General features: G+C 32.3%; 1 protein-coding gene across 2 annotated transcripts in view; it reads left to right on the top strand.

The window, feature by feature from the left end:
• YWHAQ (tyrosine 3-monooxygenase/tryptophan 5-monooxygenase activation protein theta) overlaps window positions 1-16,673 on the top strand; it is a 33,462-nt gene extending 16,789 nt beyond the window's left edge. For both annotated transcript variants that reach the window (XM_051976099.1, XM_051976100.1), the window contains exons 3-6: window positions 9,839-9,962; window positions 10,547-10,710; window positions 11,805-11,900; window positions 15,554-16,673. In XM_051976099.1, coding sequence (XP_051832059.1) covers window positions 9,839-9,962; window positions 10,547-10,710; window positions 11,805-11,900; window positions 15,554-15,613 — 444 coding nt within the window. In that variant the 3' untranslated portion in view covers window positions 15,614-16,673. The remainder of the gene's footprint in view (window positions 1-9,838; window positions 9,963-10,546; window positions 10,711-11,804; window positions 11,901-15,553) is intronic.
• The last annotated feature ends 1,361 nt before the right edge of the window (window positions 16,674-18,034 follow it).

The following is an 18,034-nucleotide window of genomic DNA, read 5'->3' as shown; positions in this document are numbered from 1 at the left end:
TTTGCCAAATAATTTCTGTATTTTATCTCATCTGTCCTCACAAGAACCTAGTGTAGGGGCTTTTATTATTTCCATTTTAGAGTTGAAGAAACTGAAGTAGAGAAAAGTTACATAGCTAGTAAAGTTCTTGGGCCGCATGCAAAAAACAGATCTTTATGATCACAAATACAGATAGAGCACTATCCAATAATACCCAGCATTTATTCCCATCTTATATATAAGTAAACTGAGGCACAAAGTGGTTTGCTTAAGGATTATAGCTAGTAAATGTTTTGACTAGATTTGAACTTTGTGCTTTCTGACACACACATCAATTCTTTATCCACTAACTGCCTTTTATAGTTTCACTTGTTCTAAAGTTTTAACTTTATCACATTTCTTTGAGCATCTAATCTTAAATTAAGGCTTACAAAACTACAGCTTCTTTAAGCATCAGTTCAGTATATAATTAGTTGATTTCCATATTATGGTTAGCATGTTAGTGCTGCTCTGTTGTGAATAATAAATAGTATGTTTAAATAGTTTATATTTTATCTTTTGAATACTATTAGTGACCATCTAAAAAGGTTTACAAAATTCAGACTTGGAAAAATTCTAGAGGTACATCTCATGGCCATAAAATTGATAAAAGATGTTAAATGACAGGAAAATTGGATGTTACTGACTGTGGGAAAAGCAGGCATGCTAATTAATTCACTGTTGGGAGAGCTATGAATTGGTCCAACCATTTTTTAAGACAATTTAGGTAGAGTGAAATAAACAACCAGAACACTATTTACAATGACTTTTAACAGAGTATTGGAAAAGGAAGGTGAAGTTTGAATAAATGAAAAGCCAGTTGTGGTCTTGGAAAACATAATGAAACCTATTTCCTCGCTTTTGAGTGCTGCAGTGTCCATGAGGTCATAATTTTGTGTTTTTGCTCAATTGTCTTCCTTTGTAACAAGGAAGGATTCAATCTGGAGGAAATATGCTCCTCTCCCCTTCCCCCCTAAGAACAGTTACAGTATTGCAAAAGCCTAGATAAAACAACTTTTTAAAGTTGAAATTATGTGACAAGTTATAAAAATCATTTGTATTCTTTGTACCACAAGGAGATTGTTGAAAAGAAAAAAAGATGACAATATTTTTATTTTTAAGAGAAGGAAAAAAAAAAACAGCAGTGCTTATAAGAAAATGTTAAAACCAAATTGTGCCTAGTAAATGAACAAATTGTGAGATAACAAGTTCAATGTTGTGCTATAAGGACAATAATAAATGCAATATTTATTATTATATAAATATAATGGGAAGAATTCAGAGAAATATCTGAAAATAGATGAGTGATTAAAAAGTGCTTTCCTCCTGAGATTATTTTCCATTTCTCTATTTAGAAAGTAGTTGTTTGCTTATTGTTTACCCCTATTAAAATATGAGCCTCTCCAGGAACAGGACAGTTTTTGTCAATTTTTATTCCCACCACTTAGCGCATAGTATTTGACACTTTGTAAGCGCATCATAAATGTTTTTTAAATGATAAGAAAAAAGAACAGAACAACTGTATACACCTATCTATCTTTAGGTACACAAAGACAATCCATATTTAATTCATGTGTATTTTTAATAATTGCAGAAATTAATGGATATTGAAAATGTCTTATCATTTAAAAACTTCACAATGGTGAAGTGCCAAGATCACTTGTTCTGAAGTCAAAAGACTTGTCTTCTATTTATTGACACTAATTTAAACTTAAAAGTCATTTCACTGTGCTAGACCTTAGTTTCCTTATCTATAAAATTAGATTTCCCCCCCTTCTCCCCCCATGGGCCCTTCCTGCTCCAAATCTAATTCTATAATTTCAAGGGACAAATTATAATAAGCCCTAACTTAATCCAAATTAAAACTCAAAAAAAAAAATCCCCACATGTTCACAAATTATACCAATTATGTAACTATAAGTATAACAAAAACTCAGTTCTATTTTCCTCTTAAGAGTCTTCAACTATATCTTCAGTGGGTGCCTAATTAACAAAACAGTTTAAATTCCTTCCTCATTTAAATACAAGACATTCAGTCAATTTATTATTAGGCTTGCATGTTGAACTTGAGTGTTAGCTTATTTTTGGTACCATCCACTTGAGAACTGAGGGTTTTAGAGCTTAGAATTCTATTTAAACTCTTGACTCTTTACTGGTTATTGTAGCTTAAATAAGGGGATAAGGTCATTGTGATAAAGTGGAACCTGTTATATTAAATATTAAATTATTATATTATTATATTATTAATTAACCTGTTAAATTAATTTAATATAACATTATATTAAATATTATATTATTAATATTAATATATCATTATACATTAATGTATTATTATATATTAAATTATGTTCAAGCTTCTAACTTTGATTGTTATGTTTTGGGGGTAGGTAACTTTACAAATCTGGGGTGTTTTGATTCTTCCCCCTTAAGTTTTCTTGAATGTACTGCTACAGGATCTTCTAAATTTTGTAAATTATTTTGAAAGGAAAATAAAGACAGAGTAGTACCACCAAAGGGGATCTAAGACTTTTTACTTGAATGAAGTAGTTATCTTCTTTAACTTGAGTTGGTCCATCTCTTCACTGCTTGACAACTGTTTTCATGAAATTCAACTGGGATTCCCTAGTTTTAATCTCCTGCATTACATACCTCCAAGAGGTTTGGAGCTTATTACATTCCTTATTCCAAACAACCTCTCTGGTCCATTAGAGTCAGTTCAGATACTTGAAATAAAGTAAGCTTTGAGTACCAAGTGAAATACCATGAATTTGTTTGAAGCCTATATCCAGAGTACCATCATTTTCCCCATGACAGTCAATTTCATTAATGTTCTTCCAAACTCTTATTTTCTTTTTTCTTTCTTTCTTTTTTTTTAATTTATTTGCTGAGGCAATTGGGGTTAAGTGACTTGCCCAGGGTCACACAGCTAGGAAGTATTAAGTGTCTGAGACCAGATTTGAACTCAGGTCCTCCTAACTTCTGGGCTGGAATTCTATCCACTGCACCACCTAGCTGCCCCCAAATTCTTATTTTCAAAAAAAGAAAATGTTTTGTTGAGATCTTAATGTTGCCTTCATGGAGGTAAGAATGGGAAAGGATTTAATGAAAATACTGTTTACCCTATAGAACCAGCCTCCAATTCCAGTTTGATATTTTTATAAATATAGTATTACAACAAATATTTGCTTTCCAGAAATATTTTACCAATCAATATTAAGTAGGATATCATTTCTATCCATTTTGTGCTTTTTATTTTTCTGAGTACATGCAAAAATAGTTTTCAACATTCACTTTTGCAAAACCTTGTGTGTGTTTTTTTTTTTTTTTTTTTTTTTTTTTTTTTGCCTTTCTCCTCCCTCTCCTAGAATACAGTCAAGCCATATTATAGATTAAACATGTGCTTTTCTTATGAATTTTTTTTAGTGGAATTCTGTATAGAAGAATGAGAGTAATAGTAGTTTTCCTATCTTGATAGGAAAAGGGAAGAGAACTTTTTTCCTAAATTGAGCAAAGTTTTATAGAAACAAATCAGACAGAAAATTAAAAATTAATTTTTTTTTAAAGATTAATGTATAAGATGTTAGATTTATTGTGATAAATAATATAACTTTTATTTCATTTTCATTGACTTTTCCTCTCCTACCTAGAGATATATCTCAGGGTCACACAAGTAGTGAAACAAGTCCTCCTGATTCCAGGGCTGATGCTCTATCTACTGTTCAATCTTAGCTGGCCCCATAGAATAATTTTGAAAAGGGAAAGGGAAAAAAAATTTCAGCAAAATAAGTTAACACATAAATGTAGGCATAATACTAGCCTAACCTCTGCAAAAGAGCAACAGAAAGTAGCTTTTATGTCTGGAGCCCAACATGTCTTCACAATTTTTCAGCATTTAGCTTCCCTTATTTTGTGATAATTATTCTGTATATTGTTTTCCTGACTTTCCTTACTTCACCAAGAAGTGTTTATTAAACACCACTACTGTTGTTTAAATCATTGGATACAGTGGTCAGAGGCAGGAATCAAATCTGATCTCTCCTAATTATTTTTAAATGAAGTGCTCTTTTCACTATACTGAACTCTAAATATATAGTTCTTGTTTGTTCCCTCATCCTTGTGGGCAAAATATAAATGTAACCTTTAGAAGTAGGGTATGGAATTTGCTTAGAACAAGATGGTTGAGCATTGATTGAAGACTCAGTGTTTCTCAGAAACTAAAATACCTATTTGACATCTAAATTAATATAAAGAACTTGTGTCAGTTAAAAAAATTAATTCTGCCCTAGAATTAATATAGGGGTGGGGAGGGAGTTGTAGTCTGGTACTACATTTACATAAGTATCCTGGGGAAACCTTATCAAAGTATACTGCTACCTTTGTTTTGAAAGGAAATTATTTAGAATAAAATGCATGTTTATTAAACTGTGCATATTTATTAGTCATAGCACCGTACACTTTCATGAATTTGAAAATTTGTCATTGCATGTAAGTATTATCACTTCATAATTATAAGAAATTTTGAGAAAAACATTTTTTTGATCTAGTTCGTATACCATCTGTATAATGTGCCTTATTTCCTTCCTTAAGGAACTCTAAAGGTGAAATGTTCCTGATAGAGTTTCTTTAATGGTGGCATTGAAGTCTTATAAAGGAAAGCTTCCCTTTCTCCTCAGATATGATCTGTCCTATTTGAAGTACTCTGTTTAAGCACCTTATGTAAACAGAAGAAACTCTAAGGAAAAGAATGGGGAGGGGGAACCTTCCATTAATCCTCTGAGCCTTTCAGCATCAGTGAAATATATTAACTTAAAGAAGTTTTCAAGGAGGAGCTATTGCGTAATTTATGAAAATGTACTGATTTGGAAATTTGGGGGATAAGAGACGCATGTCAGATTTTTAATTAAGATTAGGGAAGCCCCCTGAGTAATAAAAATGCCAAATCAAATATTCTCTGTACAGACTATCAATTAGCTTTCTTATCTGGAAGTTTTTTTCTTAATCAAGCACCCTTGCCCCTTTTATGTATTATGTTTTACATAATTTTTTAAAAGCCTAATTCTAAAGTTATATATCTGAAGTAGTTGTGTCTATGTAACTATTATTAATCTGCTTAGCATGCTTTGATCACATTGGTGAGCCATCAAGTAGAACCCATAATTGCTTTTGTAGTTTTTTAATTGGGCTAATATGTAAATCTCTGCTATTGATAGCTATAGAGAGACAGAAGAATTATTCTGTACCTGTTGTTTCCTTCACAGAGAGCTAGTGGCATCTGACAAAGAACCATGATACCTGGCTGAAACTCCAGGATGGAAGTAATGCACAAGTCACTTTATAAAAGCCCAACACTGTAAATCGTACGTAACAGCTATATGCAAACTAGTAGTGAAAGTTAATATTTTTAGAAAAAAAAAATCTTTATTTGGCACTTTGTGGCCTAGTAGTTACTAATGAAGTAGCTATTTCACATATCATTAGAATCTACGGAAGGCAGAGGAGTATGAAATAGTACAGATCCCACAAAAGTATAAAATGATTGGTGGGGGAGGGGAGGGAAAAACAATAGTTATAAATACAATATCTTCTTTTTCTGTGCAAGTCTGTTATTATTTTTCATCTATTAATTGCCACAAATCACCACGTTCCTCCTTACATGGTACCTTAAAAGCATAAAGCTATAAAAAGTTTTCTAATCAAAAGCTTTTAAAATATATATATGTATATATTTAGTGATGAACATTTTTCCAGAGAAGTCTGCTTGATAAAATCTTTTCTGGCTATCATTCATGTTGGCTAATATGGATATGAAATAAAAGTTCTGAGATATAAACTGAAAAAATGATATAGAATGTTAATCTCCTATTCTGGGTTGTTGTCATTGATTAGTGAAGCTAAAATTTAGAGAAAAATTAAAAACTGAATTTGTTGACAATAATTTGGGTTATGGAGAAAATGAATTAGCTTCCATATAACTAAGACTATAGTGATAATGTGCAGTGATAGAAAATTATTTGTTATCACTTTTATCCAGTGAACATTTCATAAGATAACAGTTCTAATAGTGTAATTATTGTGTGGTGATCACCAAATGAAACTTCTGAAGTTGCTGACATTTCCCCCTAGTGGCTGGGTTTGACTGACCACCCAGTTAAATTCTAGTGATTTGATATTTCAGCTTCATTTTTTCATCCTGGTTTCAGCTGGCAGAAATTTGTAGAGGAATATTTCCCATTTCAATATATATATATCTGTTGATGCTTTATCAAATTCTTTAAATGAAATTTGTGGAGTTCTAAAAATAAGCGTGAAGCACATATATTTCTAATAATTTTTTCCATTTAACTTGAATGTTATCTTTTTTTTTTCTTGAAGAATCAAAGGACAATAACGTCAACTGTGATTAAAAAGTTAAAAAAAAATCTAAAATTTTTAACCCTGAATTTCCTTGTTTTGATAATTTAACAATTTGATCTTTTTTCTTCACTTACATGAATTCTTAAAAATTAATTGGACATTTTAAAACAGTATTTAAGTATATTACCCTCTACCTATTGAAAATATTTTTTAAAATAGTTATGCTAAAAACAAGTTTAATCAATTTTATGTAAAAGGCTATACATTTAAAATGTTTATTTTATTATTGACATAAAATTATTCATTGATAATTCTTGTCAAGTCTGTGAGAATTGACATTTAATTGAATTATTCTCAATGTAATGTAGATTCAGGTATATATCTCCAAATGTGATCTAAAAGTTACATCTTTAATGGTTGCTCTCACCTTTAATCTTCTACATTTAAGTGAAAAGAATATACCTTTATGTCACCAGCTGGGTTGAAATTTTGCCCAGACTTTGGCTTTATAGCTAGGAATCTCAGGTGGTTATTCAATATTGGTCTACTAGTATTATATGTGTGTACTAGGTAATTTAGGATATATTTTAAACTTTTTTTGCCAGAAAATACCTGAATATGCAGGCTTCTTTTTTAGCTAAATCATCTTGTAATAAATATATTTGACTTTAGATTGTAGCATGCTTTGTGCTTGTCAGGTACTTCATTATAATTCCTGATTTTAAAATAGCAACACAAGTTTCTGCTTTAGTGATTTCCAACAAATAGATCTACTAAAATTACATTATTGTTCGGATACTCAAAGCTTTATCACTAATTGGTATGTTGGTGAAAGTATCTCTAGTGAAGCAAGGTAATTTAAGATTTATAAAACCTTTGATAGATTATATCATTTAATGGTGCCAAAGGTACTGATGGTATCACAGAAGTAAGTTTTTCACAATTTTTAGATTAGTACTTCAATATTAAATTAACACTAATTTACCAGGTAATATCAATTTCTTAAATAATTTTATGTTTGTTATTTGAAGTATTTTATCTTATTTTAGAAAGATCAAGATTCAGGAGATTAGACCATGGTCCTGGTTTTTTGTTTCTATGAGCTAGCTGCCATATTTTTGGCAAATCATTTAACTCCTTAATCTCAATTCAAATTACTATTTGTGATTTAATGGAATTCTTTCAGGGGATTCAGTTGATCAAAATTTGTTTTTATAATCAGAGTGAGAACTTTTAATTTCTGATATGGTAAATATTAATAGATATAATTCATATAAACAAGCTCTTTGAGGTGTCCTCAAGAGTTGAAGGAGATCAATTTAGATAAATCTAAGTTGCCTAAGGCACAGAAAAGTGAAGTGATTTACCTAGAATCACAAAGGTAGGATTTGAAACCAGGATTGGGGGAGGGGGGTATTCAAAAGAAGACATTGTGTCTAATTTTTAACTGCCAGTATTTTTATGAGATTTGAATGATATCTTTTATATAACTTTTTACTTTTAGCTCTTACAAATTTTATGGTATTGTTTGTAGGATAGAAGTTGTTAGTAAGCAAGTTTCTTGCTTATTAAGGAATTATTTATAATTAGTATGCTGTTTTCTTGAATGTTTAAGCTATTTTTAAGTAATTAAAGTACTTATCCCTGACTTTTATACATCTGTATATGTGTAAACCCCTTTATAAATAAATTCCAAATTAGTGGGAGTGGATTAATGAGTTTTTGTTGTGTTCTTAACCTGAGTTGTATTCCACAAATGTTGGCTACATCTTTGACTACTGTAGGGCAAATTCTATCAGTCCCAAGGAGCTGTTTTATTTTTTTCTCTTAACAGGTGCTAATCACTTGGGCTTTGAAATTTTACCAACAGACTTTATGAAATTTTAATCATATGGAAATTGTCTTGTTATTTATACTGGTGTAGAATTTGTTGTTTGGTGGATGAGTGATAATAGCATATTTCTTCAACTCATTAAACAAATTTTGTTTCTGCTTGATTGTATATTAGTGGCTCTCTGGTCAATATTGAAGACATATGAAAGATATTGAATACATAGAAGAGTATAATAAAAATCTCTACCTATGTAGATCCCCATTTTTTAAATCCACAATAAGGGTGGGGAATGGTTAAACTACGATAAAAGTTCTAAAGAAAGATTTAGTACCATTACTGTTATACTCGAGTATAAGCCGAGTTTTTCTGCCCAATTTTTGGGCAGAAAATCCCCTCCTCGGCTTATACTCGAGTCACTAGATAAAACATGTGTGAATATCCCTTTGAAGGCCGCCTTCCCCCCTCCCCCCTGCTGTGTAGTATACAGCGCGATTGCCAACTGTGATACTATAGGGCTGGCCGTTGCTACGGTGATGCGGCTGTTCCTGTAGTATCACAGTCCATAACCGGATTGCATACTAATGCTGGCAACCGCTCTACATATTTATACCGGCACCCACTCTCCTCCTCTGCAGGCACTGGTGCGCTACCTAAACCTACTGATATAATAAGTTTTCCCAGATTTTTGGGTTAAAATTAGGGTCCTCGGCTTATATTCGGGTCGGCTTATATTCGGGTATATACGGTATTTAACAACTCTCCTTTTTAAACTGATATCATCTTAAATATATTAGGAATAACCTTCAATAGTAGCATTCCAGTTTATCATGTGAAACACTTAGAAACTAACTCTAGTTATTTCTCTAGTTATCCTGCCTAGAAATCATGTAAGTCTGAATCAAAATAAACTATAACTTTAATTCCTAAGTATTCCTAAAGTCAAAAGTTATAGTCTCCTTCCAAAGAATGCTTCAAGTTTATTTTTCTCATCAGAATTCATAAGAATACAAAGAAACTCACTTGAATCAACTTCATATCAGTTTTGATCTGTTTATCTTGTCATGTCCCAGCTTTGATATTACATTATTTTTGCTCTTTTGCCTAGAGCATTACTCACCTTCAAATGCTTTTGACTTTAAGGACAATTAATTTTTTAAAAGGTTTATTTGTATGATGATGATGTTGTTTTTAAACTAATCCTACCCTTTTCCCCCCACTGAAAAATAAAAAGAGGGACATATGTTGCCACATCTCTTTTTTTAAAAAGGAAATGTTTATCTTTCTGTATTTTCTACCTCCTGGATCCATTAGGAGAGTGTTTTACAGCATCTCTAACTACTACATAGTGTAATATGTTATAATGTTGACTTTGGAACCAGATTTTTGCCACAGGCAAATTAGTACAAAGATTTCTGTCCTCTCCCCCACCAACCCCACAAATAAAGTAAATGCAGAAGCAAACTGATCCCTGCCCTCTAAAGATGTGTTGTATAGTGATTGGTGTAGTATCACCATTCAGTTAGTAGGTAAAATATACGCCACCACATAGAAATGTGTATAATTCTAAATTGTTGCATGCAATTAAATAACATAATTACAAGTAGCTATATTTGTATGATATTTTTCTTTCAGGAATTGTTGGATAAATTTTTAATAGCCAATGCGACTAATCCAGAAAGCAAGGTCTTCTATCTGAAAATGAAGGGAGACTACTTCCGATACCTTGCTGAAGTAGCCTGTGGCGATGACCGAAAACGTAAGCATATTCCTGATGCATTAGCTATAAACTAGGTTTTCTAAGCAGCTATTCAGACAAAGATCTAGATTCCGCACTACCCCCAAATAATGGGGAGAGATTATATAAAAAGGACATAAAAATGTGTTATGGAATCTGTGGAGGAAAAATAATCTTTTCTTCTCTTTTGAATATTGCAAGTTCAGGTATCTATGATTTCATCCATTGTGGGTATTCCTTTCACCTTACAGAATGCAGAATTTGTTTCAGAGAAGCTATGTAGCAAGCAATATTGTGACATTTAAATGACCCTTTCAGAAATTGAGGAGCTATAGGACCTAAGGATCACTGTAATTTAAATCTTAATTTTTTTTCCACCTTTCACCAAACTAATTAAACACAAGACGAAGCTGATCTTTATAATAAATGCCAAGTAGATCAATTTTTGTTATTTCTATCATATTGTTGAATAAAAGAGTTCTGAATGAAAACTAGAATAATAAATCTCCTAAGAGAAAGGTTTCTTTCACCAAAACTTAGGCTCACACGTCAGAAGATGCTGGGTAAGAATTGTTAGTCTTGTGTTTTTTTCTCTCCCTTTATAGAAACAATAGATAATTCCCAAGGAGCTTATCAAGAAGCATTTGACATCAGCAAGAAAGAGATGCAACCTACACATCCAATTCGTCTGGGGCTAGCTCTTAATTTTTCTGTATTTTACTACGAGATCCTTAATAACCCAGAGCTTGCCTGCACATTGGCTAAAACGGTAAGGTATTTGTTTAGAAATATTCTCTTAATGTGAACCTTTTTTTAAAAAAAAAATAACTTTATTGACAACCCATGCCAGGGTAATTTTTTACAACATTATCCCTTGCACTCACTTCTATTCCGATTTTTCCCCTCCTTCCCTCCACTTCCTCCCCCAGATGGCAAGCAGTCCTATGTATATTAAATATGTTGCAGTATATCCTAGATACAATATATATGTGCAGAACCAAACAGTTCTCTTGTTGCACAGGGAGAATTGGATTCAGAAGGTATAAATAACTCGGGAAGAAAAACAAAAATGCAAGCAGTTTATCTTCATTTCTCAGTGTTCTTTCTTTGGGTGTAGCTGTTTCTGTCCATCCTTGATCAATTGAAACTGAATTAGCTCTCTTTATTGAAGAGATCCACTTCCATCAGAATATATCCTCATACAGTATCGTTGTTGAGATAATGATCTCCTGGTTCTGTTCATTTCACTTAGCATCAGTTCATGTAAGTCTTGCCAATCCTCTCTGTATTCATCCTGCTGGTCATTTCTTACAGAGCAATAATATTCCATAACATTCATATACCACAATTTACTCACATTCTGCAATTGATGGGCATCCATTCTTAATGTGAACCTTTTGAAATGTTTATAAAAGTTAATTCCAGGTGTTTCATATAAATGTTTTAATGGGTTTTTTGTTCCATTTCTTCTTCACTTCATCTCTCATACACACAAACCTTTCCAAAACCTCCCCACACACACACACAGTTCATCAATTTTTAAAACGATTTCTTTTCTTTCCTATTCCCATAACTTTTCTTTTGATTAAAACAGTTCGTGATCAAATTTTCAGATGCTCTGAAGGAAATAGTTTTTCTTGATTTGAATTTGACTTTTAAAATGTTGAAATAATTTTTAAAATATCTCTTAAGTTAATAAAATGAGTTCCGTATTACCCATAGCCTCAGAATAATCTTTTGTGTACGTTGTGAGTATTTTAAAATAAAATAATTGGAACATTCTTTTTTTTTAAAAGACATCTGAAATTTACAACCTGAAAAATGTTTATAAATACAAATGACTGCTATATATATTTTTACCAGGCTTTTGACGAGGCTATTGCAGAACTTGATACACTGAATGAAGACTCTTACAAAGACAGTACCCTTATCATGCAGTTGCTTAGAGACAACCTAACAGTAAGTTTTTTTTTTTTTAATATTGCTTACCTTTCTGTAATCAAAATAAAAGTATTAAGGAAAAATCTGAAACTTCATAGTTTTTGAAGGTGTCATGCTGATTTAGATAAGTGGGTTAGTTTTGAGGGAAAAAAGAGTAGAACTAGAATAGAAACTAAGAGGGAAAGTAAATTGAACATTTGAGTATTACAGACTTTACTTCAATGTAAATAGGGATAGATTTTTCATCACCCTCTGTCCTACGAGAATTTGTCCTGGAGTAAGATTATTAAAATTCCTTCCTCAGTGATGTCTCTGGGATGGTATTATAGCTATCTTTAATAGCTTGATAAATAGTAACTAATTATTTTAGAATCTTGTCTGTAATATTATATATTACAGACTATAAGGCTATTCCCTCATGGTATTGGGCACTTGAAGGAGGGTAGGGGAAGCAGTGTGGTATAGTATATAGAGAGCCGGGATTTTGTTTTATTAGTACTGCCACTAGTATATATTGGCAACATGACCCTGAGCAAGTTGATTAACTTTTCAGTTACCCCTTAAGTTGCAGAGAAGACGCTAGCTTGTATCATCAGTAAAGAGTGTTCCTTTATCTTGATCATAGTTTGTCTAGTCCTTATCATCCTTCCCCTTCTTATAATATTCTTATACGCTAATTTTGAAACAGTCCAAGAGAATGGGCACTTGTTAACAAGATAGAAAATTATTCATTTATTTGAGGGTTGCTCCAGAGAGATAGTATAAATTGAGAGCTTAAGGGATTTTACAATTAAAGGTACAATTTCATACATGTGTTGTTCTGGATAAAAGGAGAAATAATAAATATGATGTTGGTGTGGTTTTGAGAGGACAATCTGATATACCAATATCTTCCAGCCTTAATAAAACTAATCTTAGTTATATTTTGGTTAAATAAGAATGTGCAATTGGGATATAAATTACTATTGGTACTAAATTGTTTCTATTCTTTTTCCCACTTCAACTAAAATCTTGTCTCTCCGCGTGTTATTTGTCAAATCTGCCCCTTGCTTATTAGAGTCAAAATATGAAAATGACAAACACTTGTATCTTAGAGGTCCTAGAGTAAAATAATTTCCTTAATAACATTTGTTAATTCCATCTCAAACTTTATTTAGCTAGTTAATTTCAGTAGTAGATTCTTCTACAATTAATTGTGGTATATGTGCTATTTAAAACTTAAGAGATCAATTTTATTTTTTTTTCCTCTTAATTTCTATTTTCTCCAGTTACATGTAAAAACAACATGAGGAAAGGGGATTTATACATGTACTTTTTTTTTTTTTTTTTTGGCCAATTTCCTCACATTGGGAGGGAGGAAAAAGTGGACAAAGTATGTGTTAATTTACATTCAGTTCTCCATAGCTCTCTCTCTGGATGCAGATGTCATATTCCGTTGTTTATTGGGATTATCTTCAATTACTGAACCCCCGAGGAGAACTAAGTCTCTATCATAGTTGATCATTGCATAGACTTGCTAAGCAACTTTATTTCTATACAAAGACATAAAGTATAAAAAGTTTGTTTTGTGTTACTAAAAGCCTAAAATTAAAGACATTTTTTCCTAGTTCTGCGTAATCTTGTATTAGGTGATGGTACTTAGGTATTAGGTAAAATGTCATTTGTCTCACTTTATCAATAATTCTATTGAATTTGATAAAGTGGAAAGGATAAGCAGGATATATGGGCATATAGTCATTATTCTCCAAATATAGAAGACAACATGTATAATTATTTGAACAGAGGGTTCCAGTGTAGAGAAAATCTTATCAGATGTTGTTACATGATAAAAGTAAAGTTAGTGAAGACTTATTGTTGCCAAGATAACTGTCCTTAACATGCCCCAAGTCCAAATATTAGTCTTTTTTGATGTTGATCAAATTGAAAATGTTTTCATGAACAAAAAGCAAAAAAGAATTATATAAAAAATTGTGACCCTCTAAAGTATAAATTTTAACATTGGTAGTACTAAATTACCCTGATCGTCTATGTCCCTTTTGATTTCATTTTCTTCTGATTAAAAAGCTTTTTTGATGCTCTTTCCATTTTTATTTCACTTTTTATCCTAACAGCCTTTCTCCCTAACACCTCTATCCCACCCCCACCCCCCCACCCCCCCCCAAAAAAAAAACATATAGGTATTACCAAACAGAACACATGCACACATTGACTATGTCGGGAAATGCATGTCTCATTCTATCACCTCTCGGCCAAAAGTGGGAAAATGTAATTTATCAACATTAAGTCCTCCATGGACTAAAAATTTTCAGTCTCTTTTTCCTACAGGAAAAAGAATATACCTTTCTTGTGGCTTTAGCATGGGTGGGCATGCATGCACACAAAACACACATACAAGCACACATGTTTGCATTGCACATAGGTCTTTATAATATTGATTGGATTGAGTGGTAATAGTCTTCTTGTTTAATAACAGTTATTTGGTAAACTGATGATTAATTTTTGCCCTAATGCTAGATGTTGTAGTGAATACAGAGGTAAGTGTAAGACTTGGATGCTCCCTTGAGGGGGGCTAATTAATTAGTCTGAGGAGACAATCATATGAAACAATGTTACAGAAAAAAAGAAATAATTAAATATTAAACAATACTGTAAGGAATAAATAGAAAATACCCGAAGTCTGAGAAATTTTCCATTTCTATGGTTAGTGGACCAAGAAGAAGGGAACCTATTGCAAGAAACAGAAGAATCTTTATTTCAGAGAAAGAACTACAATAGTATATCCCTATAAATGTTTTAAAGGTGGAGCCCTACCTATGTTTGGTTTGAAGATAAAAGGGCAGAAACCTTCATATCCCCAAAACACCTTCAAAGCTTACAAGAAATATTTAGAGTAAGCTGCATACTAAATTCTGCCTATTTCTCAACAACTAATAAAATTTTAGTTACATTAAAAAAAAAAATACTTTCAATGGGGGCAGCTAGGTGGCACAGTGAATAAAGCACCAGCGCTGAAGTCAGGAAGATCCGAGTTCAAATCTGGCCTCAGGCACTTAACACTGCCTAGCTGTGTGACCCTGGGCAAGTCACTTAACCCCAATTTACATGGCCAAAAAAAAATACATTGAATGTTAGTTAAGAAACATCTTACATGTGGTCATCCATCTTCCTGACATTCCCATATGGGTAAGGATTGCTATTTTAAAAGTTTAGTTTATCCTCATTAATTTTTTTTTCTAAGTTATTTTTAAGGCAAAAGGCTCAAGTTGCTTAGCTGGGTAAGAACATTGTGATTTAATGCTTATAGTTGAGTATAACTTTTTTTCCCCTCTTTTTTTTAAATGGTATTTTGTTTTTCCAAATACATGCAAAGATCATTTTCAACTTTCACAAAACCTTACGTTCCAAATTTTTCTCCTTTTCCTCCTCTCTCCCCAAGACAGCAAACAGTTTGCTATAGTTTAAATTATTCTAAACATTTCCATAATCATCAGAGCACGAGTTTTAAGCCAAAAGATTGATACTTTGAGGATGTTTATTATAGTACTATACAAAGAAGTTTATTAAAAAATTCAGAATATTTTTAGTGAAATAATTATATTTTATTAAGAGACATGGCATGATAATTAAATGTATCTAGAAATAACAATTAAATGTGGTTCTTTTCTTTTTAGTTATGGACATCAGACAGTGCAGGAGAAGAATGTGATGCTGCAGAAGGTGCAGAAAATTAAAATTCATACAGGGTGTCATCTTCCTTTCTCTCAAGAAACCTTTTTACACGTCTCCATTCCTTATAGCTCCACTTGGATTTCCTATAGCAAAAGAGAACCCATCCATGTGTATGGAAATCAATCGTTTATAGTCTTTTCACACTGCAGCTTTGGGAAAACTCCATTCCTTGATTTGTGTTTGTCCTGGCCTTCCTGGTGTGCGGTTACTGCTGTAGAAAAGTATTAATAGCTTCATTTCATATAAACATAAGTAATTTCCGAACACTTATGTAGAGGACTAAAGTGTATCTGGTATTTAAAAATCTGAACCAGTTCTGCAAGTTGACTGTGTTTTGTATTACAGTGAAGATATGAAAATGTAGTTAAATACACCTCAAGTGTTTTACATAGCTTCTCCTCCCCTTCCCCCTCCCCCCCCATCTCCATATCCCCACCTTATTTTTCAGGGTGGGTTGGGATTTTTTTTGTTTTGTTTTGTTTTTGTGGGGTTTTTTTCCAGCAAACATGCTCTTCTTTATATATTCCTTTTAAGGAGGAATCTGGAAGTATTGGGTCAAATGGAAACATGTTTGGCATTTTCGAGTTAGGGATCACTTGCTGAAATATGCCTCCTGTAAGATAAGTCTGTGACAGCACGAAGTTTTCTTACTCTTCCGTTGCTGCTGTTTCATTTGACAATTTCCCTCTCAATAAAAGTTCACTCACACTCCTGCCTTTGTAGTTCTGGTGTCCACTTTACTATGTAATAGAAGTAGCATGTAACTACCAGAATACAAATGTTACTTTTGGCAAATTAAAGTGCATGTCATTTCTTAATACACTAGAATGGGGGAAACCATTGGAATACACGAGTCCAGGCCTAACATTTTTAGTACTTTTCCATGCAGATTTGTGCACATGTGAGAGGGTGTCACGTTTGTCCAGTGATTGTTACTTAGAAAGTTTGGACCACTATTGTGTGTTGCTAATCATTGATTGTAGTCCCAAAAAAGCCTTGTGAAAATGTTATGCCCTATGTAACAGCAAAGTAACATAAAATAAAATTACATTTTATAAACCATTTACTCTTGCTTCATAAAAATTACATACAATTATTTTAAAAATCAAATTAATTATCTGATGGAGTATTTTCGCCTTTAAAGGTAGTTGACTTCAGAATATTGCTTTTTATAAAAACTGCATCCATATATCAGTCTTTCATGACTCTTTCCCAATGGAGGACTATCTTTGTGCAACTGACAGAAATTATAGCTTTAAAAATCTACAACATGGAATTTTGAAAGAAAGAGATTTTTCTTCATATCTTTTGGCCCCTTTCTATCCTTCTTAGCAACATATCTGGCATATACTTGGTTTTTAACAAATTCTTCACTTTTTCTGGGAAACATGTTTAAAAATTCTCAATGACCATCTTTTTTCTAACTGTGTGAGCAATATATGATTAATACAGAATGAAATCTGAGCAACTTAAATAGAAAAATTTTAACATGACTCCACACCTTTAGAGTAATGGTTAAATTAAGTAGTTTATCTATAAAAAACATTCCTTTATAAAGGCTTAATTTCACTAAAAATTCACTTTCAGCTTTTTGGAATTCAATTAATTTTGCTTTTGTCATTGTGGCTCATTTGATTACATTTTAAAATGATCTGAAAGTACACAAAATTCAAGCAAGATCCACTCTACCCACCCCATTTTACCCATTGATCAGGGAAAGAACATTTCAAGATACTTGAGCTCACTGTCCTCTTAATACAGATATATGTCACTTACATAGTTTTAACATATCAACATCATAATGGCCTTTTTGGTTGCCTGTTTGAGAATATTCCTAAAGAGAAAAACTCATTTTCTTTGAAATTTTTTTTAATCAATCTTGTTTCTTCCTAAAAGCATGACTCTGTAACAGAATGGTTGTCATGCTGTCATGTCCTTCTCTGCCCCTCCTCTAATTCTGTTTTTCAAATTATATCTGATTCTTTCAATTAATCCTCCTGGTCTCATTTTGAGGTCCTTCATCAACCTTGTTATCGTTCCTGGAACTGAAGAAAATACTTCCAAATATGGTGTGAATATTTTTATAGCAATCTCTGTTCTCAATGTCTCATTATAGATGAAAATGTAGGTATTTATTTAGTCAATTCCCAAGTCCCAGTACTCTTAGTACAGAAAAATTTAATAAAGTCTAGGAGAAAGGTATACATATTTAAGAAGTGGCTTGATGACTTCTCAGATACATTTACCAGGGATCCTTTCTCATGAAGTGGAACTGAATGGCCACTGGGGTCCTTCCAACTCTTAAAGTTCTGTGGTTTTGTTACTAGGATTGAACTTGAACTCAATCTGTTGTGGAAAGTTAATTTGTAATTAGCCAAAAAAAGGTTAAATCTTAGGAACTGGAATTCAACTCTCTAAGATTT

The sequence above is a fragment of the Antechinus flavipes genome, chromosome 2 (assembly GCF_016432865.1).
Source record: "Antechinus flavipes isolate AdamAnt ecotype Samford, QLD, Australia chromosome 2, AdamAnt_v2, whole genome shotgun sequence".
Taxonomy (NCBI): domain Eukaryota; kingdom Metazoa; phylum Chordata; class Mammalia; order Dasyuromorphia; family Dasyuridae; genus Antechinus; species Antechinus flavipes.
The sequence above is the reverse complement of the archived record's forward strand: the minus strand, read 5'-3'. Positions and strand labels throughout refer to the sequence as shown.